Here is a 27,768-nt window from a genome sequence, read left to right as displayed (position 1 = left end):
CAGAAACAAGAGCCCTATCACTCTGTGTGGTCTGGCACCCTGCCCTCTTCCCCATCATTTCTCGTAACTCTTGCTGTTCCCTGAACCGCCCAGAGAGGAACAGTCATTCTGGTCCTGGGTGAGACCCCAAACCCTCACCAATTTCACAAATAACTACTGAGACAAGCTCATCTAAGTCACACCCTCCTCACATCAAAATGTCTTGCTTGCTCTTTGCACCCATATCGTGTCCGCAAGAGACCACAAGGAGATTTGTGATAGGAAAAAAACTTTCTTTTATAAATGGAATTTTTTTCAACCCTTGTTCCTCAGGGTTTTATTTTTTTGCAAAGATAAAGTGTAATCCAAACAAACTCTGCGTGTATATATATGTGTGTGTGCATGCACGCATACATTTATACACTTAAACACAGCCCTGCAAACTTGGGCCACTCATAGCAGCCCGTCCTGCTTTACGGCAGAGAAGACAACTCCAACAACAAACAGAAAAAATAACGCACTGAGCCATGTCTGTCACTCTGGAGGGGACCCCACCAGCTCCGGATGGGAAGCTTTGGCTTGAGTGTTAACACATTGCTTTTATGGTATTTCTAGATACTGGCTGGATTAGACAGCGTCACGCTAGGACACATGACACAGCACTTGTGGAGGGCAGTCCAAAGGACTGAACAGTCTTTTAACAGATAGCAAGCAGTCTTCAACTTAGAAAAATCACAGTTCAGCTCCAAACTCAATTAGACGATTGTATCTAGGGCAGAAGTGGAGATGAGAAAGTGAAGAAGATGTCTTTCTGAGAGAGGTGACCACAGTAACACAGCCCATCTGCCCAGAGCAATGGTTCTGCATATTAAGCACTAAGAAAGCAGCCCCCAAAGGAAAACATCTCTTCATTCTGCCTGAGAGCTCCATACTATCTTTGAGGAAAGACACTAAGACAAACTGGTCAAGACAGCCTGGAGGCAGAGATCCAGGCTGGCAGGCTGGGTGACAGCCCACCTCTAGTCATAGGCATCATCATCGTCAAAGTAGGAGTCACAGTCAAGGTTATCTGACTCATCATCGAACAGAAAGTTGTCTTCATCAAGGTCATCATCATCATCATCATAGTCTTCCTGCCACTGCGGGTCATATTCCTCATCTTCATTTTGTTTTCCATCTTCGTCTGTGTTGGGGGACTCACAGAAGATGGTAGGTCTTGGCCTATTGAACAGGAGAGCATCAGAGCAAAGCCCTTCCCATTCCCAGGCTGCAAGCAGTAACCATGACCCAGCCCCACACCACTCTCACCCTCCACATCACCATCACCTCAGCAATCCCTGCCAAAGCCATGCTTCAGAGGCACAGCAGCCATGCAGGTACACCTAGGAGGTGATTCAATGGGCTTATCCAGGCATGCAGCACAGGGATGTGCCAGCAAGCCACCTACCGACTGGCCAACAAGCTGTGGTCAGCAGCTCTGGTGTCTCAGCCTCCTTGGAAGAGACTGGAAACCCTGCCCTGAAACTGAATCTCTCTTGGCCCAGTCGTCATTCCTTCTTGCAACCTTCAGCACCTTGTTCAGCTCCTGTGTTGGTCATACTGGGACAGCAGGTGCCAGTTGTGTTCCTTGGTTTAAGCAGTGTGTCATGTAGGAATGGACTTTGTTTTAAATTCATCACCTTTCAATCACACTTAACACCTGCCAGCTCAGTACTTTAGCACATGGTCACAACAAACCATCCATTTCACCTCTCAATACACTATTTCACAGCTCTGTCACTTCTTCTCCACTGCCTTCCTAAAATAAGTGTCAGGCCCTTCTATCTCTCTCCATTTATGTTCTTCTTGCTGCTCTTATTCAGGCACCTCCTAGATCTTCAGTACACCTCTGAAGAAAGAGCGGGTCACTCTGCAGGAACCCAAGACAGTCCAGGCAGAGAAAAACCATAACTGGGTCTGCCAGCAATGGAGCTCTCTTGCCCATAGCCTCACATTAAGTGCAGGTTTCACTGGGCTCCCTACACAGCTACATTACTTACATTGTTATCTCAAACCACAACACAGGATGCAAGAAATTAGTATCTTATTAATTCTTTTGTATTTCAGTGAGCACAGGAGAAAACTCTGGTCACCTGCTTTTCTTCTGCACTCACCATCTTTCCTTACCACCCCACTAAGAAAACTCACCCTACACAGGCAGGGGCTGAAGAAGGCACGTTGGAGAGTTTCACCTTATTCTGACCAGGATCTGCTGAAGTCTCAAGCCCAACACGGAAATCCTGCCAGTGTGGAAGAATAGGCAAAGGAAAGAGACAGTAAGTGATCTGAAGTGTACTTCGTGCTGCAAACCCCCTCCCTACATCCACACATACAGCACCTCAGTCTGTACCCTCAGCTAACGAAGCCCCTTTCTTGGTTTGCCAAGATCAAACTAGACCAGAGCAAGACAAGCCACCAACAAGCACGTGGACCTCACCTGTGTGGAGTGCCAGAGAATTGCAAAGAGACGCTCCTTGATCCGGTGCACCAACTCCAAACCAGTATTGAAATGCTCTGCTTTCAGGAGCTGAAGAGAGGAAGTCAGGTCCTGGTACTGCAGCAGGGCTTCCTCTGCAATTCAAGACCAACAAAATCACACTCCTCCCCACACTCTTAAGCAGAAACCAAGTCCCTGAGCTCTGATTATCAAGCCAGTCACAGCTACTTAGGTCCCCGTCCTGGTTTAGGCTAGGAGAGAGTTAATCTTCCTCCTAGTAGCTGGTATGGTGCCATGTTTTGGATTTAGTATGAGAATAATGTTGATAACACACTGATGTTTTAATTGTTGCAGAGCAGTGCTTACACCAAGCCAAGGACTTTTCAGCTTCTCGCTCTGTCCTGCCAGCGGGCAGGCTAGGGGTGCAGCAGGAGCTGGGAGGGGACAGACCCAGGACAGCTGACCCAAACTGGCCAAAGGGGTATTCCATACCATCTGACGTCATGCTGAGCAATTAATATTGCAGCTGAACTGCTCCAGTGGACTTCCCAGAAATGACATTGAGAATACCGAAATAGGCTGGGAGATGTGAGAGATACCTGGTGGGTGCTGGGGTGTATGCTATTGCTCTACTACAGATCTGCCATCCTTTGAACCACATGTCAGGGACTGCTAGTATTTACTTTGGAGAGACTGCTGGACTTACCCAGAAGGATCTGTAGAGCATTCGTGTGCAGCTCTAGGCTCTCAGTCTGCTGTTCAACAATATCTATGCTCTCAGTGTCCTGGTTATAATAGCTGTACACACAGGAGTAGGCCAGTACCTGGAACAGTACAGAATATGCTGTTAAGCATCCCCCTTCAGCTTCAGAGTGGGCAAGTAAAGAAGAAGAGAGTAGCACCAAACCCTTCAAGACTTTGGTAAGTATCAGTGGCTAAGAGAAGTCTGGCACATTTCTGGTCTGAGGTGACAGCCGAGTGAACCATTATGTCAAGTGAAAGCAGTGCCAGGACACCACTCGTAGAATTGGAAATGAATGTGCAATTATTTTGTACTTAAGTCTGAAATAACTGGTTGTTCCCAGTCGCAAACCATCACAAGAACACAGATTGCAGATGTATAACAAATGCAACTGAGCAGCAGGCAGGGTGTCAAAACAACCAGCACACGGAACCCAGACGTTGCCAGGCAGCCCAAGTTCAAATTGAGTGGCAGAGAACCGAGAGGAATGAACCCAAGGGAAAGCAGAAGTGGTGCTTTGTAGCACCAAGAGCCCTGGACAAAGTAATTTCAATGACTGACAAACTCCTATTACGGATGAATGACCCCCAAAGCCATCTAGGTACCCAGCAGGAACAAGACCACTGTTTCCATTTACATAAATAAGGCCAGAAAAGCCAGCAGCAGCAAGCAACAGTGATGTGTACCCTGGCAAACACAGGGATTGCCACACTGAGCAGACAGAACAGGGTCAGAAACCATGCCTCTCAAAATCAAGACTGCCTGCACAAACAAGGTATGTATTGTAAAGGCAATTCCCACCTCCTCCTTATGTTTCTGTGGAAAGAAAACACTGCAGACCTGTCCTACTACAGGTTTACTGCACACATCCAGGAGCTGTACTGTAAATCCTTCACAATGTGGCCAGCAGGGCATGCACTAAGTAACTCATTGCTCCCAAAGCACCTATGGCTCATGAAGTGAAGTTAAGAAAGGAAAATCATGAGCATCAAGAGCAACTTCCTAACTGCAGTTCAGCATCAGGAGAGTTTTCCAAAGGTAAGTGCCACTACTGGGGCATTTCAAGCTGGAACGGACCAAACCAACTATAAGAAAACACTTGTGCTGATTCCATGGTGTAAATTTGACCAATGCTCCAATCCTTACGACCCAACTGTGAGGATCACAGCAGAGGGAGCCTAGCTCAGAGTAAGAATGCAGAAAGGCAAACATGAACTCCTCCCCTGTTCTGATGCTACTGCTCCCCTCAAGGTTTTCTGTCTCCCCCTTGTTGGAGTACAGCAAGTTCTTCCTAGTGGCATCTTATCACTTTAAGAAAGGCATAACACACCAACTGAATTAAGCCTAAATCTCAGTAAACCTGTTATCCAGTTTTACCTTCCGTGCCTGTTCCAGCACTTTGCAGGCATGAAGGACAAAGGTCAAAGTCCTAATTTTTGGCATCTCACTGATGGAAGAAACCCTGTTCCTCAGACTCGTGGCAAATTCCTGCAACAACCACAAGAGGGGAAAAAAAAAAAAGTCAGTTTCAAGCTCCACAAGATCAAAAAGCCATCACCTTCCACACAGGTAACTGCTGAGCATTCTAAAGCACAACCCCAGCATGCAGATGCAGGCAGCAGGAGAGCAATTACTGCACCCAGCCACATCTCGACTGTGACATAACTTCAACTTTTCACTGTAACTTAGCTCTAGGCAGAGCTCAGCCTGCAGATCTCTTTGCCATCGCTTCCAACTACTGTATCAGTCTGAGCAAGGGAACACCGCAAGTTAGGTGTTCAGTCTCCACAACAGACTTGGCAGAAGAAAGCAGGCTGAGAAGTATCCCTCATGCCACATTAAGGGTGACATGACCAGGCAACCCTGCCTGGATCTGAAACCTGTTTCCCAGCTTCAGGTGAAATGCATTGAGACGTAACAAACTGTCCTGCTCATCAGGGCTAAGGCAACAGTGTCAGTATCTGGAAAAAAAATAAATAAAAGGAGGCCTTACCCTCGCACGATGATGAAAGGTGCATCTCTCATTGTAATCCTGAAAACGCTTCTCCTGCCAAGCTGCTTTACTCACCTGAAAGGAAAGACAGAAGCAACCTGCAACAACTTGTCTCGGGTGCCAGAATCACCTCGAAATGGCTACCACACACAGACACTTTGACAATATTATCAAGATCACCGGCAAGTGCACGAAGTAAAGGCCACAGCAAAGGGCACAAGCGGAGATCTTATCCCTCTGAGAGGCCAGGTGCATCTGAATACAAGCATGAACCACTAGGATACAGCAAACCACTCACCATAGCAGAGCAATTGTAATAATCCTTATGAGTTGGCCTCCAGGGCTTGAGGCAACGCCAGCAGAAGCCATGATTACACTTGGCACATGTCATACTGCATGGTAGGAGAAGAGCGATGAAAATCATTCAGTCCCAACAGCTGCATGCAAACAGTTCATTCCAGTGCTTCCCTACACCACAGGGCTGGAGTGTGTAGCCTAGTCATTCCCATTCACTCAGTACTATGCACTTCCCTGCATGTATTTTTTAAAGCCCTGCTGGAAGACAATGATGCTTAAGAGTCATCATGTCTCCAAAAATGAACCAGGAAAACCAGCAGCACAGACTCACGGTACCACCCTACCAAGAACTGGAAGGGTGAACTAAGCACTCCACAATTCAGAGCAACATCTACATGAAACCTCACCTCTTCCTTCAGTAATGCAGCACTCCACAGTGCAGAAAGGTGCTGTACAGCCTTAGGGCCATATGCAACACACGGGAACAAATCACAGCTGGGCACCAAGGGCTGTGCCAGTGCAAGAAAGGAGCAAATCGCAACTTCAAAGCCCTGGTTTTGAAGGTGGAGGACGTAAAAAGCTGCCACAGATCCAAGCCAATTCAAAACAGGCAGTTAAAACAAACTGCTTAGAGTTGCACAATTAGGTGAGCATCACAAAATTATTTAAAAAAAAAAAATTTTTTTAATGGTGCTGAGATATCCATCCCCCTGGCTGTATCTCTGTATGTCTACAGTGGATTCTGAGAGCAGACAAGTGGTTGCTAAAAAGGTACTGCAAAATTAGTTTTGTTTCTATTATACAGCTACCGATGGATTTAACTCTGAGTGCTAGGAAGTACTTTGCTTCTCCTAGAAATTAAATACAATCATTCATTCCTCTAAAACTATAAAACAGACCTGCTATGACGCTTGCTCTTCAGCCAAAAGAAAGCACAATGGAGCTAACTATGTCTGTGCCCCTTCCTGTCCCAAGTACCCAACAAGAACGGATACTCACTGCAGACACCCCTCATTTTTCTCTATCTGAGCCTGGCAGCTTGGACAATGCTTCGAAATGAGTTTAGCCAGGTGCTTGCTTTGTGCTTCACTTGTCATTCCCTCGTAGTACCCATCGTCATCCACCCACTGAGACATGTGGCTGCAGCTAGCAGGATAATGGGCCTGAAAGACAGTCAACCACACAAAAGCAGAATGGCGTGTGCCAACACCAAGGCGGTAGTGCCTGTGACTCAGCTCAGCCCTCACCTCTGGGAAGTTGCAGTTGAAACAGGATATCCAGGAGCACTTGGAACAGGCTGCCTCATAACCAAGCCCATCTTTAAGGAGGATCTGATCACAGCCCTGAGGATTGGTGCACCACGTCAGGTTGGAGCAACATTCAACATAGCCTCTGAGGAGGGCTTTTTCATACTGTAATGAGAAGACAGAGAGGAGATTTAAGGCAGAGAATCTGTTTGGTAAGACCTTACAACTGGGGTCTGGTACCTCTGGGCTCTACATCCAATGCTCATGATAAAACAGCACTGAGCTAGTTTGCTCTTCCATTCCCTTTGTGCCTTTTGCCCACTCCTTATCTTATATCTGAAGGCTGTTTCATAAAAGCGCAGAACACCTGAGATTGGAAAGCACTTCTGGAGATAAAAACTATATTTTTGTGGCCTTTTGTGCACTTGGTCCCATCATCCAGGTCATCAATAAAGACATGAAACAATATTGGCCTCAGTATCAGCCTCTGGGTTACACCAATAGTGACTGGTTTCCAGCTGAGCTTTCTGACACTGATAATAACCCCTTGAGCTCAGCAGTTTAGCCAGTTTTCAATCTCACTGTCCATTTATCCAGCTCATACTTCATTAGTTCTTCTGTGAGGACGTTGTGGATGACAATGTAGAAAACCTCACCTGTTGCTCTCCCCTCATCCACCAAGTCTGTTGTGTCACCACAGAAGGCTATGAGGAGTTTTTTTCATTTTTTTCTGAATTCCTCAGTAGCGTTTTGCTTAGTTACAGGACGTGCAAAGAGTAAGGAGACTTGCTTTGTGCAAAGCCTTTAGACAGACATTACTACAGAGGACAAGGCAAACTGGTCAGCAATACGAGATCTCTCAGATGGGCACCCCAGGAATGCAGCTATACTGCACAAAGTAACTGTGTTCTGCACTCAGTTACTCTTGTGTAAGGACTGTGCAAACATGTACAAAGCTGGTGGAAATTCAAAAGCAACTTTGTCATTTTCATGGCCCTCCTATGGAGATTTCTGCATACGTGGGAAAACTGCCCTAAAGCCACCGTGCACAGAAAGGACAATATAGGTCATAACAAACATCACAGAGAAAATGTGCAAGCCCTGAGCACTGAAGAGCACTTGCTCTTATTCATATTTCTTTCATTTATTCTCTCTTGTCCGTTCTCTCTCTCAGTCAACCTAAACTACAGAGTGTTTAGTGCTGACTGGCAGCAAGGATGTCAGCCTCTGTCACGTGTGGTGGAGGCAGTCTCAACAAAGCCACATTACTCTTCTGAAAGAATCAATATCAGTGTCTGTTGTCATCCTGTTGACAGGAGATATGATCGTTTCTGCCCAGAAAACAGCATCCAGAGAGACAAATGAGTCTTTTGCTTTGGCAGACAGGACCAAATCACAGCTTTTACAGATGCAGAATTTCACACCTGACCTGCAGTTTAGTTCTGCCCTATTTTCTTGGTGAGATGAAAGAGAGAGAGGTGCAACTGCTGCAGCAGATCTACGGTTCCTGTTAGAACCTTAAGAGAAAGGGTCACTCTCAGGCAGCCTAAAAGGAGAGGGAACAAGTGTCCAACAAAGGTCTGGAAGAAAACTGAGCAGGTACAATCAAGAAGTTACTAAGCACCACAGTGACACCAACCAAGAGATCATAGAGGAACCTTTGCACATGCTGAAGTTCATCCAGGTGTGAGCCTAAGGCATGATTCCCAGCAAGGAATCCCTGGGACCAGAATGGGAGATGACATCTGAAGAACAGATTCTCAAGGAACTTGAGGGAAACACGTTTGAGAGAAAACCTCTTTCAGAAACATAACTGTCCGGGTTTATGTTTTGTAGAACAGCATGAAAGGCTGAAACTTGAATACTCTTGTACTAGCAAGAGTGCAGGCAGCAGGCACGGGAAGGGATTTCTCACAGCTATTGGCATTGGTGACACAACTAGATACAAGACCATTTGGCCTTCCAAGTACAAGACAGACATTAACAGACTAGAGAAAACATAGTCCATACGATGCACTTAAGGTAGGCCATCAAGACAGTCAGAGGCTAGAGCACAGAACATACTAAGGGAGGCGGAGAGAGCTGGGTTTCTTCAGCCTGGAGAGAAGGCAGCAGAGGGCCCGCTTACCACTGCCTAGAGCCACCTAAATAGAAGATGCAGAGAAGACTGAGCCTGGAGCAGTATGTTTTAACTTCAGTGTTAGAACTTCACACAAGAAGCTGGCTGTTTTGAGCACAGGGTTGGACCAGATTATTACAACCTAAATTATTCTATGACTTTGTACATGTGACTCTGTGTTGAGGCACTCAAACTCCAGTCATCCCACTTCTTGAGCAGAAAAGGAGACAGACAACATTTCAGTGAGAGCATCAGATCAACTTGTTAAAATTGCCTGCAATTTATGTTGAACTGCATTTTTTTTGATAAAATAGTCATAGCAACAAGGTATTAAATCCTGCTCTGAGACAAGTGGGACCACAGGATTTGCAAAGCCAGTAAGAATTAAGTGCCCATATACATGTACTAATTCCCCAAGCACTTCTTACAGAAAAGAAGATATAAAGGATACACTGAAGGAAATGGTTTCCTGTAGCCTTGCCCGTTTTTGTTGCCAGCTTGCAGACTTGAAGGAAAATAAAAAGAGAGCAGTCTTTATGACTGCTGTTCATTTCTCCTATGTAACTGTTCACACAGGATGCTAATACCAGTCACGCAACAGCCACAGCCACAGCCACAGCCCTTCCAATAGGTGGGAAGGGGATTCAGCTCTAAGTGCTAGCTAAAAATTGGAAGAACGGGGGAAAAAAAATAACACCTGCCTCAGAACAAGCAGCTCCTGCTGCCTCCGCTGACCGATGACTGTGTAAACTAGTCTTAACTATGGGAAGGGGAAAAGCAGCAGCAAGATTATCTGCTAGTGCTGACCAAAAGGGAACATGGCTTAGACACCCAGTAGCCACCTTTTCTACTTCACCTTGGCTATAATCTCCTTGGATGAAACAATGGAATAGATGAATGCTCCGGTAGGCTGTGCACGGCACTCAGAAATGGGACAGGTGCAGCTGAGGACCATGTTCTGTTCAATGCGAGTTGTGAGATATTCATTCCAGCAGGGCTGCGTAAGCAGAAGAGATGAGAGTTAAATGAGCTATACCAGTTGGGTCACATGAAGAAATCCCAGCCTCAGGAGCCCACCCCACCCAGCAGATGGGGCACAGAACCATCTCTAAGTATGCAAAAGCACAAGACTGGAAACAGACTAATCAGGAGCCGAACTATCACAGCAAGCAAAGAAATTAAGATAACAGAATGCATGAGCTCTGTGAAAATCACCTGATAGCAGCTTCAGAGAAAGAACAGCTGCTTCAACTAGGCAGCAGCAATCCCCTGCCAAGTTACAGGAGCCAAAGACCCCAGGACCTTCACCTTGCAGCAGTAATGCATGCAGCAGAGGGATGGTGGCTTCTCAGTGGGACACAACTGGTTCACACAGACTGGACAGTGGGTTCCCGGGCTTGGAGGACGCTGGGCATCTTCCACTTCAAGCCCCGAGGCGATGAGCAGTGATCGACGGTCCTCCACGTAACAGTGGATCAGGAAATCCACATTCCACCTACAGTGCATGAGGAGGTGCCGAGCAACATCCTCTGGGATGCTCAGAGTATCCTGGACCCGCTGTACCGTCTGATTCATGAGCAGCTTTGCCTCCTCCAGACTAAGTGTGTGCCCCATTGGCACCTGCAGCACTGCCAGGAGAAACTCCTCCGATCTGTCTGTGCCGGAATTCGACCTGACATGGAGAAACGTGTCACGTTTGCACAGGGTGGAGATGCACAACCCTCCGACCCCTGGTGACATGCAACCGTACCGATACAGGCAGTCCTTCCTGTCCTCATCCGGATATGTGGCTGGTAGCTGCCTCTGGAAAACCATCTGTGCCTGGCCCCCAAGGGGTGTTCTGGGCTCAGCAGGGACGTACTCCAGGACGTGGGGCCTCCCTTCCTGGCGCTGCAGGTAGCCCTGGTTCAGCAGGTGCAGGACGCAGGACAGCACGTCCACGCTGTGGCAGCAGAAGCTCAGGAACTGCAGCCCCGGCCCCAGCTCACCCTTCTGACAGGCATCGATCACCTGCAACAGCGAGGGAGCTCTGCGCTGCAGGGCAGCACGCAGCACGGCACCCGGGCAGCCCCTCTCCGCCCCGCCACGTTCAGCCTCCATACCCTGAACACCAGGTTGTCGATGTGCAGCTGCTTCTCCGCCTTGAGGATGCGGGTGATGAGGCAGCAGAGGACGTTCCTCTTCCTCTCCAGGGCGCCGCTCTCAGCCCTCTCTGCCCGCAGGTACCTCTGCCGGGGCAGCAGCCTCAGGTGGCGGCCGGAGGCTTGGGCCAGGGCCGCCCGGTTCAGCCGCAGGGCACCTGGAGCTAGCACCCGGCCCACGGTCAGCCAGGCCCCGAGCTGGTCCCTGCAGGAGCCCCAGGGCGCCCGCGTGGCTGCTGCGCCCAGCCCGGGGCCTCCCACCGCTGCCGTCGCCCCAGGCCCCGGCCCCACACATGGCCCCGAGCCCCAGCGCCACACGGACCAAAGCCAAGACCCAACCACCCGCGTGGCCACACGCCCCCCGCGCTGCCCAGCCCCGATCCCCAGCCCCACGCACGCACCCACCCCAAAGCCCGGCCCCGCGCCCGCCCGCAGGCCCCAACCTCGTCCCCGGGGCTCAGCCCCAGCAGCCGGACTCGCCCCAGCCCACCCGCATCCCCCCCGAGCCCCTCCGCCCCCACCCAGCGCCCAGGGGGCGGCCCAGCACCACCCGAGGGCGCCCAGCCCCGCGCTCACCCCCCAGCGCGCAGCTCCGCACCAGGACGCCCTCGCCCTCGGTCAGCGGTGCCAGCGCCTGCTGCAGCAGCTCTGCAGGGAGCCCCGTGGCCCGCAGCAGGGACTCCACGGCCACCTCCTGCGGGAGGGGAACAACGGCCAGGCGAGAACCTCAGCGCCCGGAGACCCCCAGAAGGGGGGCACGGCCCCGCTCGGCCCCGGCCCCGGCTGCACCCCCGCCTCCGCGGCCCCCGCTCCTACCTCGGCGCCGTTGAAGCGCAGCAGGACGTACATCTGCAGCGTGGACACGTGCAGGACGCAGTCTCCGAACCGCAGCTCGGCGCGGCCCAGCCACGTCCACTGCAGCCGCCGGGGCCTCGTGCACGCCCAGCCCCGCTGGCTCTGGCCTGCCGGGGGACACCAGCGCCAGGGCCGGGCAGCGCTGCCGGGCGTCCCCCGCGCCCAGCGGCGCCGCCGGGCGCCCCCCGCGACACTCACTCTGCCCGCAGAAGGCGGCGAAGTCGCCCAGCGGGGAGCTCAGCGCCGCCGAGAAAAACCTCCCGGGCTCGTCCATGTGGCACAGCGGGGACACGGGCCAGCAGCGCGGGGACAGGGCCAGCACCGTCACCTCCGGAGCGTCCGCCGCCGAGGCCTCCCCTGGCGCCTGGGCACGCGGACACGAGGCAGCTCAGGACCCCACGAGGAACGCGGCGGCCCCCGGCCCAGCCCCGCCGCCCCGCTCACCTCGTCCTCGGGGCCCTCCGGGCCCGCGCCCAGCTCCAGCAGCCGCTTGTCCCGCTCCTGCAGCTGGAAGAGGCGAAACTGCTGCTGGAGCTCCTCCGACTCGGCCAAGTCGCTCAGCATCTCCTGGGGGAAGCGGCGGGGGAAGCACAGCCCGATCTGCTCCAGGACGGCCCCTTCCAGCCACGAGGGGCCCTGCGCCAGGAGCCGGTCCCCCAGGTACAGCCTGCCGCGGCCACCGGCGCAGGTCAGGGCCGCCGCCGCCACCCAGCCCCGGCCTCGCCCCCAGCCTGCGGGCCCTGCGCCGGGCCCTGCGGGGCCGCGGCCGCCCTCACCGGTAGAAGTGCTCGAAGGTGTGGGCGAACTCCAGGCCGCTGAAGACGACGAAGGGCTCCAGGATCTGCTGCAGCAGCCCCGTGCTGCCCGCGGCCCCGTGGAGCTCCTGCATCTTCCCGTCGAGGTAGCGGGCAAACTGCTCGCTCGCCTGCGGGGGACGGGGCTGGGTGTGCGGGGGGCTCACGGGGTGGGCACAGCACGGGGACGGGGCAGCAGCCCCGCAGGGAGCGGGGGGAAGCCCCCGGGGCTCCCGGCAGGGGATGAGGGCCCCTGGCACGGCCCCGCACAGAGCTCCGTGCCCGCGGCTGGGCACGGGCGCCCTCAAGGGCCCCGGGACGGCCACTGGGGCCCGGTGCTGGCGCCGCGCTGCCTGGACTCACGTGCAGGGCGGTGAGGAAGGAGAGCTGCAGCAACGCCCCCGCGAAGCCCTGGCCCAGGGCCACCACGAAGGCAGCCTGCTGCCCAAAGAGCTCCTCCGTGGCGCCGCGCAGGCGCCGGTACAGCCCGCAGTATCGCTCCACCGCATCTGGCGCCTGCCCCGCCGCCTCCAGGAACCGCTGCACCTGCGGGGAACGGCACCGGAGGGGTGAGCACCCGCAGCCCCGTCCCGCCGACACCTCCCGCCCCCCGGCCGGCCCCAGCCCTACCTGCTGCTGCACCACGCCGCGCCAGCACTGCGCGATGCCCCACAGGCCGCTCGGCTTCTGCGCCGCCGCCGCCGCCCTGGGCGGCGCCTCCTTGTTCCTGCCCTCCTGCCCGCCTGCCGGGGGACAGCCGGGGCTCAGCGCGGCCTCGCGGGCAGGCCCCGCGCACGGAGCGCCAGCAGCACGGCCACGGGGGAGGCACGGCCGCGAGCCCGCCCTGCGCCTCAGGGCCCTCCGCAGAGCCCCCCGTGGCTCCCCACGGCTGCAGCCCGGGACTCGCGGCCCCTTCCCGAGGGCAGCCCCTCGCTCACCCGCCGCCCTCGCCTCCTCCAGCTCCACGCCGCCAGGGTCCACGTGCACCAGGAGCTGGGTCAGGAGCCGCACGCAGGAGCCAAAGGCGGCGCCGCGGGCCGGGGGGCGCTGGGGCGGCTCCCCGCGCCCCAGGTACTCGCTCAGCAGCCAGGCCAGGGGGCTGACGCCGCTGGGGTCTGCGAGGCCACAGGGACTCAGGGCGGGCGCCTCAGGACGGGGCAGCGCGGGGAGGGGCCCGGCCCGAGCGGGTACCTGGGCTGGTGATGCTCTGCACCAAGGGGCTCACCAGGGCCTCCCAGCACGTCCTGCCCAAGGCCCGGGCCGCCTCGTCGTCAGGAAGGAAGCGCTCGGCGAAGTCTTGCTCGTGCCGCAGCGCCCGGTTCAGCCTGCAACAGCGAGCGGGCAGCACGCCGCGGCACCGGGCGCCGCCGGCGGGCACGGCCTCCCCCAGGAAAGGGCTCACGGGCCGGCACCCCGGCAGCACGCCCCCAGCCAGGGACCTCCCGGCCGGCGCGGGACACCCCCGCTGCTCCTGCGGCCCCTCTCGGGCTGCCAGCGGCGGGGGCACGGCCGGGAGGGAACTCACTTGCCAAAGAGCTGCAGCAGCCGCCCCCGGTCCCGGCGGATCTCCTGGCACCAGGCGAGCGCCCGGGCGGTGCAGCAGAGGAACGTCCGCCGGCACAGCTGCTCCCTGAAGACGGGCCAGAAGGTGGGCTTGGGCCCCAGCACCTCGATGCCGCGCACACGCGTGTCGATGCCGCCCTGCGGGAGAGCGCGGCCCTCAGCTCCTCGCGCACGGCCCCGCTGCCCTGCGCCGCCAGCCCCCGGGCTGGCCCCCGGCTCCCCACCTGCTGGCACCGCTTCACCCGGATCTGGATGACGGGCCAGAAGCGCGTCATGTTCTTCAGCAGCACCACCCTGCTGGCCGACGGCAGCACGGTCACCTGCAGGCACACGGCGAGCCCTCAGCGTGCTGCGCGGCGAGCGCCCGCCGCCCCCACGCTCCCCGTGCCAGACCCTCTCGGGGCAGCGCCAGGAGCAGCCGCGTGGCCCGAGCAGCCCGGGCGAGACTCACGGCGTTGAGCACCGTCCCGATGGCGGCAGGGCTGTCTCCCCCCAGCACCACCACGCGGGCCGGCATGTAGCTCGAGTCCTCGCTGGCCACCAGCATGCTCATCTCCCTGCAGCGCAGTAAACACAGCACGGATGGGACCCACGGGGCAGGGCTCGCGCAGAGCCCCGAAGCCGCCTCCTCCCTGCACAGCCCCTGCCCCCCGGGCCCCCAGCCCGACCTGACCACCACCCCGCACTGCATGTGCACAGTGATGAAGTGGGAGCCGGTGCTGCCGTTCGACTCCCAGTAGGTCTTGGGGTTCCTGTCCGTGAGCTTGCTGGCGCGGTGCGGGTTGGAGGAGACCTGCACCTTCTCCCAGCACTTGTCCTCCTTCACCTCCACGCTGGAGCCTGCGGGCAGAGCGCGCGGAGCCTCCAGCTGCCAGCCCACGCACAGCAGGCACGGGGGCCCCGCTCCCCACGCTCACCTCGGCACAGGTTGCGCAGAAAGACGTCGAAGAAGGGGATGCTGATGGGCCGCTGGCTCCGGCGGTGCTCCTCGATCTGCCCCAGCACCAGCTGGGGGACGGGGGCGGGCGGTTACTGGGGGCCTGCCTCCTCCTCCCCCTCGCCCGCTGCGGCGGGCGGAGCGCCGGGGGGCCGCCCCAAGACCCAGGGCCCCGCGCCGACGGGCTCCCCAGCTGCCCAGGCCCACCTGGATGCAGCCAGCCAAGATGCTGCCCATCAGCGTCCTGTGGAGGACGGCGAACTTCTCGCAGTCGCTCAGCAGCTCCAGCAGGGCCGACGCCGTCGGCACGGCCGAGCTGTGTTTCTCCAGGGCTTTGGCCAGGGCCTCGCGGGCGCCCGCGCGGCACATGGCCACCGCGCAGTCCTTGCTGGCGGCGGCCAGGCGGTGCAGGAAGCCGACGACCTCCTGCACCACCTGCGGAGGAGGCGGCCCTGAGCGGCCAGCCCGGCACCGGCAGCCCGCGGGGCCCCACCAGCGCCGTGCCGCAGCGCTCCTGCCCCTCTCCAAAGCGACCAGGCTGCCGCTGGGCACGCGGCCACCGGGATGCGGTTGTCACAGCTGCTCCCAGTGCGTGCCACGAGGCCGGGCTGCGGCGGGCAGGGGCCCCGACGCACCCCCGGCACAGCCAGCAAAGCCGTCCCTGCCCGCCGGCAGTGCCGGGGCGCCCTCACCTCCCGGTCGCTGCCGTGGGTGCTCAGGGAGGACAGGCAGGGCTCCACGCACTCGTGCCAGGGCAGCGCGTCCTCCCGGTAACCGTCCAGGAACTTGTTCAGGATCCTGAGCGACGGACGGGGCCCGCTCAGGACACGGCACGCAGACAGCCCCGCCAGGGGCAGCCCCGCCGCCCTGCTCCTCCTGCCGGGCCGGGGCCGAGCCCGCAGGGGCGCGTCCCGCAGGGCCCCCAGATCCCCTCGCAGCCCCTCCGGCCCCACCTGAGGATCCGCAGGCCGATGGTCTTCTCGGCCCCCAGCAGCTCCAGGCTGCGCAGCAGCATTTGGAAGCACCGGCGCTCCTGCGGCCGCGGGGACGCCTCGCCGGAGGGGACGGGGCCCCCGCCGCAGAGCTGCCGCTCCAGGGCCACCACCACGTCCTCGGACAAGGCGCCGTCCCCCGGGCTGCCCGCGGGCTCCCTCGCCTCCAGCAGCGCCTCCGCGCCTGCGGGACCAGGACCGCGGAGGTGGCGGGCCCAGCCCAGGCACCGTGCCCCCGCGGGGCCGTGGCACGGGGAGGGGGCGCGGCCGCAGGTACCTGGGGTCTCGGGGCCCAGGGGCAGCCGGTGCTCCGCCAGGCAGTTGATCACGCCGAGGGCCAGCAGCGCGGTGGGGCCGCCGGCGCCCTGCCCGTCCCGCCAGCAGCTCTGCAGCAGCGCGGGGAGCTCGCCGCTCACCAGCTGCTCCGCCAGGCCCCGGTGGCCGTCCACCAGCATCTTCAGCACCAGCAAGCCGTTCCGCACGCCCGAGGAGCCCCTGCGGGGACACGGCGACGTGGAGCCGCCCTCAGCCCCCCCGGACCCGCGCCCGCCCGCCCGCCCGCCCGCCCCGGGCCCCGTCCCTACCCCGGGACGCTCCGCATGGCGCGCACGGCGGCGGGGATGGCGCTCAGCAGGCCTGGCGAGCCCTCGCCGCAGGCGGAGCCGATGCTGGCGAAGACCTCCCGCATCAGCTGCGCGTCGCCGTGGCTCAGGGGCGAGGGCTTCCCGACGGCACCTCCGGGCTCGCCGGCCCCGGCTCCCACCAGCACCTTCAGGGCCTGCGGGGCCCAGGGCGGCTCAGGGGGCGGCGGGCGCCTCCGCCGCCCGCGGGCCGGCCCCAGCCCGGCCCCGCCGCCCGCGGCGTCCCCTCGGCCGCGCTGCTCACCGCCAGGCCCGCCTGCTGCACCAGGGCGGAGGCGGCGTGCTGCCGCATGCAGGCCAGCACGGCCCGCACGCCGCCCTCCATGGCGAAGGGCACGCGCCAGTCGCGCCTCTCCATCAGCAGGGCCACCAGCCGCAGCGCCAGCACCACCAGGCGCTTCTCGGCCGCCTCGGCGCTCAGCAGCTCCACCGCCGCCTTCACCAGCTTCTCCCTGCGCGCAGAGGGCGCCTCAGGAGGGGGCCCCGGCGCCCAGGCCCTCCGGCCGCCTTGCCCTGCCCGCGTCGGGGAGCGCCCCAGCGGGCAGCACCCGCGCGGCTCCCCCACGCACCTGGTCCCCGGCCCGCCCCGGGCCTCGCCGCCCTCCTGCCGCTCCGGCTCCGGCTCCTCCTGCAGGACCCTCACCATGTGCCGCAGCCCAGCCACGCGCAGCTCCGCCTCGCAGCCGCTGCTCCGGATCGCCTCCGCCACCTGCGCCACCTCCTCCAGCGAGCCCCTGCTGCTCGCCCCCTCGCAGCTGCCGCACGCTGCCGGAGGGAGGCCGGGCCGTCAGGGCGGCAGCAGCGCCCGCAGCCCCAGCGCCCGCAGCCCCGCGCAGCCGCCGGCGCCCTGCCCGTGCCCCGGGGGCTTCACCTCTGCTCTCCGCCGCCTCCGGGAAGCGCAGCCCTTCCCTCTCCAGCAGCTCGCCGAACAGCCGGGCATCCGACTCGAGCACCGCACAGACGCCGTCCTCGTCCTTCGCTGCCTCGGCCGGCGCGGCTCCAGGGCCAGCGCTCCCGCAGCCGGCACCCTCCGAGGACGCCGCGGGGCTGCCCCCGCCGTCCCGCTCGGCCCCCCTGCCCGGCCAGCATTTGCCGTAGACGCGGGAGCCGCGCAGGCGGCCCCGGGCGCTGCCCCGGCTCCGCTCCTCCAGCACCCGCAGCACCTTCCGGGCCAGCCCCACGGGCACCGGCAGCCGGATCAGGGCCTCCTCGTCCGGCCCCGGCAGCTGCACAGGCGGGGCCGCGTCAGCCCTCACGGACGCGGACCCCGCGCCCCCCGCGACGGCCAGGACCCAGCCGGACGCCGAGGCTGCACCGCCGCGGCGCCCCGCTCCCTCCCCTCCCTCACCCCCCACCTGCTCTGCCTGCTCCCGCTGCACGAGGCCGGCGATCTCCTCCTGCTCCTGCGCTTCCAGCTGCTTCACGAAGAAGAGCAGCTCCCACCACTCGGCACGGCTCAGCGTCTCCGCAGCCTTGCTCGGCTGCTCCCCCAGGTACGGCAGGGAGTACAGCCCCCCCAGGGGCTTGGAGAAGAACGGCTGCGCGACTGCAGGACAGCAGAGCGAGGAGGGGCAGCGTCAGCTCCGCCGGCTCCCCCTCTGCTGCAGGCCCCTCGCTCCCACACAGAGCTCACGTGCAGCCGGGGCACGAGGGGTCCCCGCCTCCCCCAGCCTGCCACGGGAATGGGAGGCGACAGGAGGGAGGGAATGTGCCAGGAGCAGAAGCACGGAGCTGAGGGCTCTGCCAAACTGCTCCCACAGCGCCTGGACCAGGGCAAGGCTCGGTCACCCAGCACCAGCAGCACCCACAGCGCCAGCGGGCAGCTGCAGGAGGGCAAACAGAGCTGGCCCGAGCTGTTCAAGGGGTCAAGAGGTTGGAAGTGAATTCTGCCTGGAGTTTCCCTCTTTTCCCAATGCCCCTTCCTTGCTGGCAAACAGGGCAAGTACTCATAGGCAAAAGCAAAAGGAGACTACATATTCATCAAGCTCCTTTTAACTAATGCAACCAAAACGACGTCAGGGACATAAAATTCATTATTAGGCTAGACTTTCACTGCACAGTTCAGAAAACCTGAATCAACACTTGCTGTTATCTGCCAAGCAACAGCTTGCAAGTGCAAGCTAGGAGACATTCACTGCTTCAAGACTCAACAGAAGAGGCTCAAACTCGCTCCAAAAGGCTAAGAACAACTACAAACGTGGCTGATTACCAACAGTCAGCCAACATAAGCTAATTTATCTGAGTGTCAAGACCCAAAGCTGAAAGCACCTACTTTTTCAATTCCACATCTGTGTGGGATATGATGACTGCAAAGATTTTTACACAGACGTGAAATTGACCTCATACTCCCATCAAAGTCAGAGCGATTGAGGAAAAAAAGGCGAACTAACCAAGTTCATTTTAACTTAGCCAGTTTGAACTGACATGCAGTTAGGTCTTTAGTTACGAGAGGCAGAAGTCTATAAAAAAGCCATCTTTTCAACTGGCTATAAGAACATTTTGAAAGTGGATAATTAGCTCCTGATCTGATGCATATTCTGCTTTTTGCAGCGGTTAAATCCAAACCACTTGCCTGCTCAAAGGATGTCCTACAAGATCAAGGGCTTGATGAAAGAGTTACTTCATCAAGTTCCCCAGCCAGAGTCACATCAGACGCTGAGCAAAGAAGGGGTACCTGAAGTCTGGATTTTTCCCTTTTATCTTCACCCACTGCAAGGGCAAAATTCAAAGGATGCCACCTCTAGGAGATTCTGCAGATACCTTATGAAAACAGTATTTCCAAACCTTTTCCAAAGCTGAGTGGCATGAAGTGAAGCAAATTGTTGGCATGTTAATGCTTTTAAATAAGTGAATCTGCGCGTCCCTAAGGCAGCTTCATCTTGGAGATTCTACATTCTTATTTTGGCAGTTTGTTTAGCTAATTATAACACACATTTTTTGACAGTCACAGTTTAAATCCTGCTTTATGCTCTATGTTGTATCATGACAGAAGTCTAGGATTCAAAAATACTTCATGTACTCACAAGGCATGTGATTACTTAACCAGCTCTGCACAATCATACAAACTAAATGATGACAATGCTTGCTAAATCCAGCCTGCTAATGCAAAATATGCCTAGCCATATAAAGTTCACCACTGAAAAATACACCTTGGCAGAAGCAAAGAGATGATACATTCACACATGCAGCACCTCACCTTTGTCTAGATTGAAGCTCTCTATCAGATTGTATTCTTTTTCCTGACCAGCAGGGTCATCCCGCTGGTCTCCAAAGCCAATAATCTCCAACATGTGCCAATGCATCCAGTAGGTCCGACCTGTTGACTGCCACAAAACCTGTGGGTGAAAGAGAACTTGGTGATGAGACTTGCTCACTCATTAAATCCCCATTCTACATTTGTTGTCCCCTTTCCCAAATGCATGGAAATAGCAAGCACTGTTCAAGTAGAACACCACCTAATTCATATTAGGCTTTAACACACATATTTTTAAGCATACCAGCTTTCTTAACTTGTTCCCCTGATTATACCTGGTTATTTATTTAAAAAATGAAAAGCTGTCAACTTTGACTAAAACCACTTGTCTACAAACCTCATCTAGCACAGCAGCAGTAAGTTAGGACAGAAGTGCATCTGGTTAAGCATTCCCCTCCAAAAGTACCCAGCAGCTGTACCCAACCCTGGTAAAGGAAAAAGCTAACCAACACTACCCGGAGGCAGGTGAGCCACACTTAAAGGGTCTTGTGGCACAAACCACTTGGTGAACACGAACGTAAAGAAAACTGTTTTTCCTGCTCTGACTTTATCTTCTATCAGTTATCCTTTTATACCCTCGTCATTCACCAGCCCTCTCAGAAAGGTTTTGGGGTCTTGACGAGCAGGTCTCAAAGAGGACAACTGTTTCCTGTGCTTTGTTCAATTGCCTCTCAGAATCCCTCCCGGCTTCCTGTACCATTATTTTACATTCAACTTAGTGAGCAGAAGGAGGACCCAGCGACAGCAAGTACAACGTGTCAATAACTTAAATTGATGACAGAAAAACATAGAGGTTGCCTGATTCTCTGAGCTCTTTCAGAGTTACACTGGTGCTACCAGGACCACACTGTGCTGGAAAGTCAGAGTTAAGATGCCGAGAAACTTCAAGAAAGCATCAGATGGAAAGAAATTGAGTTAAACCAATTGAGAGGAGATATAAGACACAACACTTGACAGACTGGCCCCAATTAAAAACGCATACAAGTTTTTATTTTGCACAGAAAAGACTGACAGCAAGCAACCAGGAGAGTGTTTTGCTTGAATCTTATATAAACACAAGAGAAAGTAAATCAAACTGATAGCGAGAAGAGGGGAACAAATTTGGAAGTTGCCACAACTGAGAGAGAAGAAACAACTCAGTTTGGAGGAGAGAGATGAAAGACATGCCTAATAATCTGCCAGAGGACACAGCTGGAAAGCGGGAAGGATTTAGGTTATTCAGTGATGTTTTCAAGTGATCAATGAACACTAAAACCAGTGCCTACGATTTGAGAGGGAAAAATGGTGAAAAAAAATCACTGGGACAGCTCCACTATTTTGACTTCAGCAGTACATAGAACTTGAAAGCATATATTAGTGGAAAGAACAACAAAAGGTGTTCAAGACAAACACCAAATTTGAAGTAACAGATATACCTGCTTCAAGCTTCATTTCTTATGAGGAAGGATTATGGAGGGGAAAGAATGGGACTGGAAGACAGCACAAAGAATACTGTCAAGCCATATTTGCCCAGCACATGCTGCCCTAACAGTTACACTGTCCCCATACAAGCACGTGCTTGTAATAACCTGCACCACACAAGCAGGTAAGGCTGGAAACATCTTTTTTGCTCTTGCACATTTCCAAGCATTTTAAACCGCTTGTTTAAATTTCAGCTGCAAGAAGTTCTCCAAAGCTAGGTGGCAGTTGATGAGCCTGGACCCATCAGAGTAAGTTGAAGTTACCAAAAGGTGACTGGAAAAGTTAATTCTAATCAGTTCTCAGTGATTAAGCAGAAGAATATCAGTAGGAACAAGCAGTCTGCAGCTGGCTGAGGGGTAAAAAAAAAATTGCACAAGAAAGCAGAGAGGCGATACGAGAAAGCCAGTGCCCAGGGGTTTTTGTTAGCTAATTTATATTTAGCTGTAAATGACAACAATTGCATTACACAAAATAAAACAGGCCATGGACTTGAGTCCACGAAGGCCAGAGAATCTTGAATTTAACAAAAGGAGATGGTCTTCAAATATGCAAAAGGTAACCTCAAATTCTCTACCTTCTCTCTGGAAAGGTTAGTAATAACCTTTAGTTACTGCAAGAGAGATTTGGAAAGAGCATTGCGAAATTGTTCATTTCTACAGATACCAGGCTTTTAAATTGATTTTTGAGCATCAGCAACACACAGCTTTGTGCCCTAGTGTGGCAATCAGTCTCTTCACAGACCACCTCTATCTGCGGAAATCAACTTGAAGTAAGGAAGCCTCTGAGCACAGGCTGAAGAGGCACTTTAAGCACAGCTATGACCAACTGGAGTGGCCTCAGACTCTTTATCTCCACAACCACATTATACATTTTTGCAAATTACTTGGGGGAAAAAAAGCAAACACAATTGCTCACACTAACGTGTGTGCAGCGGTTCCTATCTCAGTTGACTCAAGATGTCATGAACTGAATAATAGCACTGTGTGCAGCCCACACTATGATGGACTGAGCAGAGGACAGAAGCAGAGACAGCCCACTGTGGATGACAGTCAGCTAAAGCTGGATTTTTAAGGCAGCAGTAATTGCAATTAGCTGCAGTGTTTGGGAAGCTTGTGAGAAACTAAGTTGTGTTTTTGCAGTAGAGAACTAATTTTCTGTATTCAAAGGTAGCTGTGTAGTCATAACAAGGAGAAATGCTAAGTAGATAAGTGGACAGTAGAAGGCCTCACTGTTCCAAAATAAGGTGGAAGCTTGAGAAAAACAGGATGAGCAGTGTGGGAACAGTAAAACAAAGATCACAGGTTCTCAAAACATAAGAAAGGGGGAAAAAAAAGGGAAAAGGGAGAAATTAAAGGGTTGAAAAAAAGAAAAATTGTACATATATGGTATAGAGGAACATTGAGTAGCTTGTGAACCTGTAGTACTCGGGCAATGAGGAAACAGGGGAGGTGACCAGGTGTCGGGTAATAGGGAATAAAAGGTGATGATTTGTTTACTATAATGCGCTCCTAATTGGCAGGACACCCGCCATTGCAATCGCGAATAAAATAGCTTCACAGAAGATCCTGTCTGAAGAAAATCATTTGAGATTTTTCTCACAAGCTCAAAGACATGGCCAAAATGCAAGAACAGCTGACACCCTGCAGAAATAACCACACTGGAGTGGCGCACAGAGCCCATCAGCTCCTCACTCCATAGTCACAACAAAATCTCAGCCCTCGCTGAACATGCCCAGCCTTCAGGACTGAGAAGTCACAAGAAAAAGGCCTAAGCTGGAGCAAACACCTTCCTGTGCCCACAAAAAGGCTGGAACAGCATTCAAATGCTCTCCCAAGCATTTGAGAGGGCCAAGCCTCATCATATATTGAGGCCTTTTCCCTGACCTCTGGTAAACTGCAAACATGCAGCCCTAACAGCTCTCTTGTTGCCAGAAGTTCTTACCTAAGGTCTACTCACCCAAAGAGCATTTCTAAGGGGAAACTGACCCTGACACATACTCACGGATCAAAAGAAACAGCTATGCAGGGTGTGCCCAACCCAGTGAAAACAACAGTGTCACATCCTAAGTATTACTGCTCACACACCAAGGCGTAAGACTTCCCAGCGCCTCTTGCTGTGTTACTTGCGCCAGCTAGCCTGTTCCCAAACTGCCCCCAAGATCAAACCAGGGAGAGGGACAGCTGAGAAATCTTACAGGATAGATCACACCAAACAAGACTAGCTTATCTTAGGAACCCAGCTCTGAGAAGTGACTTCTTTGCTAGGACAGTTGTAGCCAAAGTCCCAAACTATGATATAACATGAACACATCATTAGGAAGTCACCAGTCACCCGTCAGTCCCCTCTGCCACCCCAGCCCAACTACTTCCAAGCAACCTACCTGCGCTGCGTGCATCCTGTTAGTGCTGTGAAGAAACTCGCCTTCCTCCCCAGCTCGAACCTCACCGCAGTCCTCCAGCAAGCGCACCCGCATGCCGCGCACCAGGTGCGCCTGCACGTATTCTATGTAGCTGCTGCGGTCGGCAAAGTCTGACGGGGTCAGGAAGGCACCACCCTGCTTTTTCTGGGCACCATGGTTTGGAGACAGCACAGGCACTGGGGCAGCAAAGCAGGCCGGGGTTTTGGGCTGGAAGATGGAGCGGGCGGTGCGAGGCTTCGCCTCCTGTCGGGCCGGCGGCTCTGGCTCGTGGCTGTGCTCCCAGCCCATGGCACGCAGCAGCTCCACGATGAGGCCGGCCATCGCCATGCTGAACTCAAACTCCTGCTTCACGCGGCTGCTCTCCGGCTGCTCCCCGCCCTGCTCCTCGCCGCTGCCGAGCTCGTCCAGGAGGGAAGTGACGCGCAGGTAGCGCTTCACCAGGGTGAACAGCTGCTTCCCGGGGATCTGCAACGGGCAGGGCCCTCAGGGGTTGCCTGGCTGAGCGCCTCCACCCCGGCTCGCTCCCCCGAGCCCAGGATCTTCCACAGCCCCAGAGCCCAGGCTCGGGCGAGGCCCAGATCCCCTGCCAGCCCTCGCGATGCGCAGCCCTGCTCGCCTGCCTACTGGCACTACCTGGGGAAGGTGGATGCCCTCAAAGGACATGCAATGCTCTTCAGAGGACATCATCTCAGCAAACAGCTCCAGCAAGGTGTAGCGGCTGTCAAAGTCCATGCGCTGCTCAGCGCCGTCCTGCTGGCTCAGGGACAGCAGAATGTAAGACCGGCTTCCTGCAACAACAGAAACCCTTCAGGCCCTCTAGAGGCACCCCTCACACCACCCTCCCTGCACCAGATTTTGGCAGGCAAGCAATAGCCGTTCCCCAGCATAACCTAGAACCCTGTTCTCTCCTTTGACCTGGACTGGCCATGTTTTGCTCTGCTGAATAACCTTGTATTCCTGCACCCCGAGAGCTGTGGGATTCCCCTAAAATGGCAACCCCAAAAAACTGACTCCAGAATAGGGTTCCAAATCAGAAAAAGTCAACTTTTACCATGAACCGGTTCCCCATCAACCCCACACAAGCATGAACTCAGGCACTGGTGTAGACCCAAAGCTGGGAAAAAAAAACAAGAAAACCTTGAAGAAAATAGGGAGGCCTGTAGCTTGTGTAGTCTTTTAGCTGCAAGAAAGAGACAGGTAGCCTTGAACTAGCAGAAGCAAGGAAGATAAGGGATAAAAGGCGAAAAACAAGAAGGAGAAAAACAGCTCCAGGCTGACCTATAGTAACTTTTTGCTCATTAAGGGTCATTAACATATTAAAAATCATACCCATCAAAATACTAATGTATGCTAATGTGGGATTTGGCGTTCCCCCCACCCCCGATGGCTCTTGTGAGACACCACGCACCAGACGGACAGGCCACCACTTCCAGCTGCCCCCACGCCACACCAGGCACTTCTGAGCTGTGGCAGCTCCCCTCAAACGAAAGGAGCGGGCGAGCACCAGGCCTCCACCCACCAGGGCCTGGGGAGAGGCTCCCTGCCGAGAAGAGGCCAGAGCCTCTCCAGCTGGCATCAGAGACACCCTGATGCTCTGCCAAGCCCCTTGGCACAAGTCCTCCTAACAGTTAATCCCCATCACAGCTGGGGAACCTGTCAGGAAAAATGGAGCTCCTAGCTCTTAGAGCATCCTAAATGCAACCGAGGAGCTGCTTGGGAAGCTGCAGTCTGACCCCCCCCTCCATCCAACGAGCCCCACGGCACCCTGCTTGCCTCCCAGCCCCCCCACCTGCGTCGTGCGAAGCCAGGGCCCTCAGCATCTTGCCGGCGCTGCGGCAGATCTGCTTCTCCTTGTGGCACAGCATCTTCGCCAGCAGGTCGAGGGCTCCCGTCTCCCTGAAGGCGCCCGCCAGCGAGCCGATGCCGGCGTAGGCGCTCAGCACGTGCATGGTGTTGAGCACGGAGGCGGCCTCGGGGGCCCCGGTGCCGCCCAGCTGCCGGCCTGCTCGCCGCACCAGGCTCCCGACGTCGGCCTCCATCTCCCGCAGCGAGGCTTCGTCCGGCGCCGCGCCGCCCGCGGGGGACGGGCCGGCCGCCCTCTCCTCCTCGGCCCGCGGCCCCGCCGGCTTCCCCTCGCCCAGCAGCGCCGGGCAGCTGGCGCACACCTCCTCCACGGACATCCACAGCGACACGCTCCCGGCATCGGGCCCCGCGGAGGAGCCGCCGTCCGCCGCTCGCTCCTCCGAGCGGACGAGGCTCCACCGGACCAGGTACTGCGGCTGGCCGTCGTGGCCTCGCCGCTGCCGCAGCAGCTCCCGCGGGCAGGCCTGCAGCTCGGGGCCCAGCGGCACCAGCAGGCCGCCATCAATCCTCTCGTTCACCATGGCGGGGGACGAGTCTGCAGAGACACAGGGGAAGCGGGAGCAGATCATCACCTCTGAGATACCTGCCAGGGAAGGAGCGAGCAGGCACCTCAGTTCCTCACCAGCCTGAGGCGCTTGTTCCGATCCTGCACCCAGGATAAAGCTCTGAAGGGAACCCAGAATCCCATGTCCCTGCTCTAAGAAAATGAGCCCGTTTCATAGACTAGCATTACTGGGTCACACAGAAAGAGGCTCTCCTCACAAAATCCCAGAGGAAAAAGAGGCCCGTTCAGCTAGAATCTAGAGCACAGCTGGGATCTTTTTGTAATAAAAGGACCCAGTTACTCTCCTCTGCTTTGTGACAGTGTTTAGATGCTGCACCATAAGCCAAAAAAATGTTTTCCCTAGCTGTGTTTGTACACTGTACAAAGGCATTCCCTACACCCCCAAGAGGTTCACATAATATAAAAACCAGAGTAAAACAATTCTCTATGCAGCTTTATTTTCTTTGATAACTTCACCCAGTCTCCACATGTCGGCATATAGCGTAAAAAAAACTCTTTAGGGCAGAGCTATCAGAAAGGGCCCAGAAGGATTTACAGCTAAGTGGGGACGAATTTGGATTTAGGGCACCTGAAGAAGTAGCTGTAACATGCAGGACGGATGAGGCAGACTAGAACCTATCATAGAAGCATTAAGGTTGGAAAAGACCTTCAAGATCATCTGGTCCAACCACCCCCCTACCACCAATGTCACCCACTAAACCATGTCCCTAAGCACCACGCCCAGCCTTTCCTTGAACACCCCTGGGGACGGTGACTCCACCACCTCCCTGGGCAACCCGTCCCAGTGCCTGACTGCTCTTTGACAACCCGCAGCTGAGCCGTCAGAGTGCTTAGACGTGTGCACTACTGCAAATTTCAGAGCTGGGGCAAATGCGCACGCCAGCTGCAACGCCAGCACCTCGAAAGCTGCTTCGGGAGTGCAGCCTGGCAAAACCCGTGTGCAGCCAGGCATCCCATCCCGTTCCGTCCTATTCCCATATCCCATCCCATTCCATCCCATCCCATCCCGTACCACCGCAGCCCCAGGACAGGACACCTGCCCGCACCCCAACCACACAGTGCACCCAAGCCCGGCTCTCCTCGCCCCTGCCCACCGCGGAAAACCCGGGATTTCTCCCAAACCACCCCAAAACCCCCCGGCAACGCCCGCTCAACCGCCGGGCCCCCGCTCACCTCCGCCCGCCGCCAGCACGGGGGACGAGGTTCCCCCACAGCCCCGGCTGGGCCCGGTTGGGCCCGGCTGGGGGACAAATGGCACTCCTCCCGGGCTTGGCCCTGCAGCTGGGCGAGGGGCAGAGCTCCGGGGCCGGGCCGCCAAGCGCCGCCCGCCCGCTTCCGCGTCCCGCAGCGGGGCCGGGCCGCGGCGTGCCGGGGGAAGGCGCCTGCGCTCCGCCGCCGGGGCGGGGCGGTGGCACGGGGAGCCAGCGGCAC

At 56.3% G+C, this 27,768-nt stretch overlaps 1 protein-coding gene across 1 annotated transcript; it reads right to left on the bottom strand.

Moving 5' to 3' along the window:
- Nucleotides 1-258: 258 nt before the first annotated feature.
- On the bottom strand, nt 259-27,676 carry LOC121067655 (cullin-9-like). Its single transcript, XM_040552454.1, has 41 exons — nt 27,511-27,676; nt 25,699-26,355; nt 24,543-24,697; nt 23,871-24,374; nt 19,973-20,111; nt 18,132-18,322; nt 17,648-18,002; nt 17,346-17,541; nt 17,021-17,228; nt 16,720-16,913; nt 16,413-16,630; nt 16,097-16,319; nt 15,836-15,941; nt 15,351-15,578; nt 15,124-15,214; nt 14,875-15,046; nt 14,658-14,763; nt 14,431-14,526; nt 14,169-14,344; nt 13,835-13,968; nt 13,582-13,758; nt 13,274-13,386; nt 13,007-13,189; nt 12,626-12,774; nt 12,294-12,516; nt 12,048-12,213; nt 11,811-11,956; nt 11,571-11,688; nt 10,956-11,152; nt 10,604-10,863; nt 10,162-10,525; nt 9,710-9,850; nt 6,735-6,899; nt 6,487-6,650; nt 5,489-5,582; nt 5,191-5,265; nt 4,575-4,685; nt 3,162-3,279; nt 2,456-2,589; nt 2,167-2,258; nt 259-1,200 (listed from the first exon to the last, which is right to left on the bottom strand). The coding sequence occupies exons 2-41, from the start codon at nt 26,339-26,341 to the stop codon at nt 999-1,001; spliced, it is 7,527 nt and encodes a 2,508-aa protein (XP_040408388.1). The 5' UTR covers nt 26,342-26,355; nt 27,511-27,676; the 3' UTR covers nt 259-998.
- Nucleotides 27,677-27,768: the final 92 nt, after the last annotated feature.

This window comes from Cygnus olor, chromosome 3, assembly GCF_009769625.2.
Source record: "Cygnus olor isolate bCygOlo1 chromosome 3, bCygOlo1.pri.v2, whole genome shotgun sequence".
Classification (NCBI taxonomy): domain Eukaryota; kingdom Metazoa; phylum Chordata; class Aves; order Anseriformes; family Anatidae; genus Cygnus; species Cygnus olor.
The sequence above is the reverse complement of the archived record's forward strand: the minus strand, read 5'-3'. Positions and strand labels throughout refer to the sequence as shown.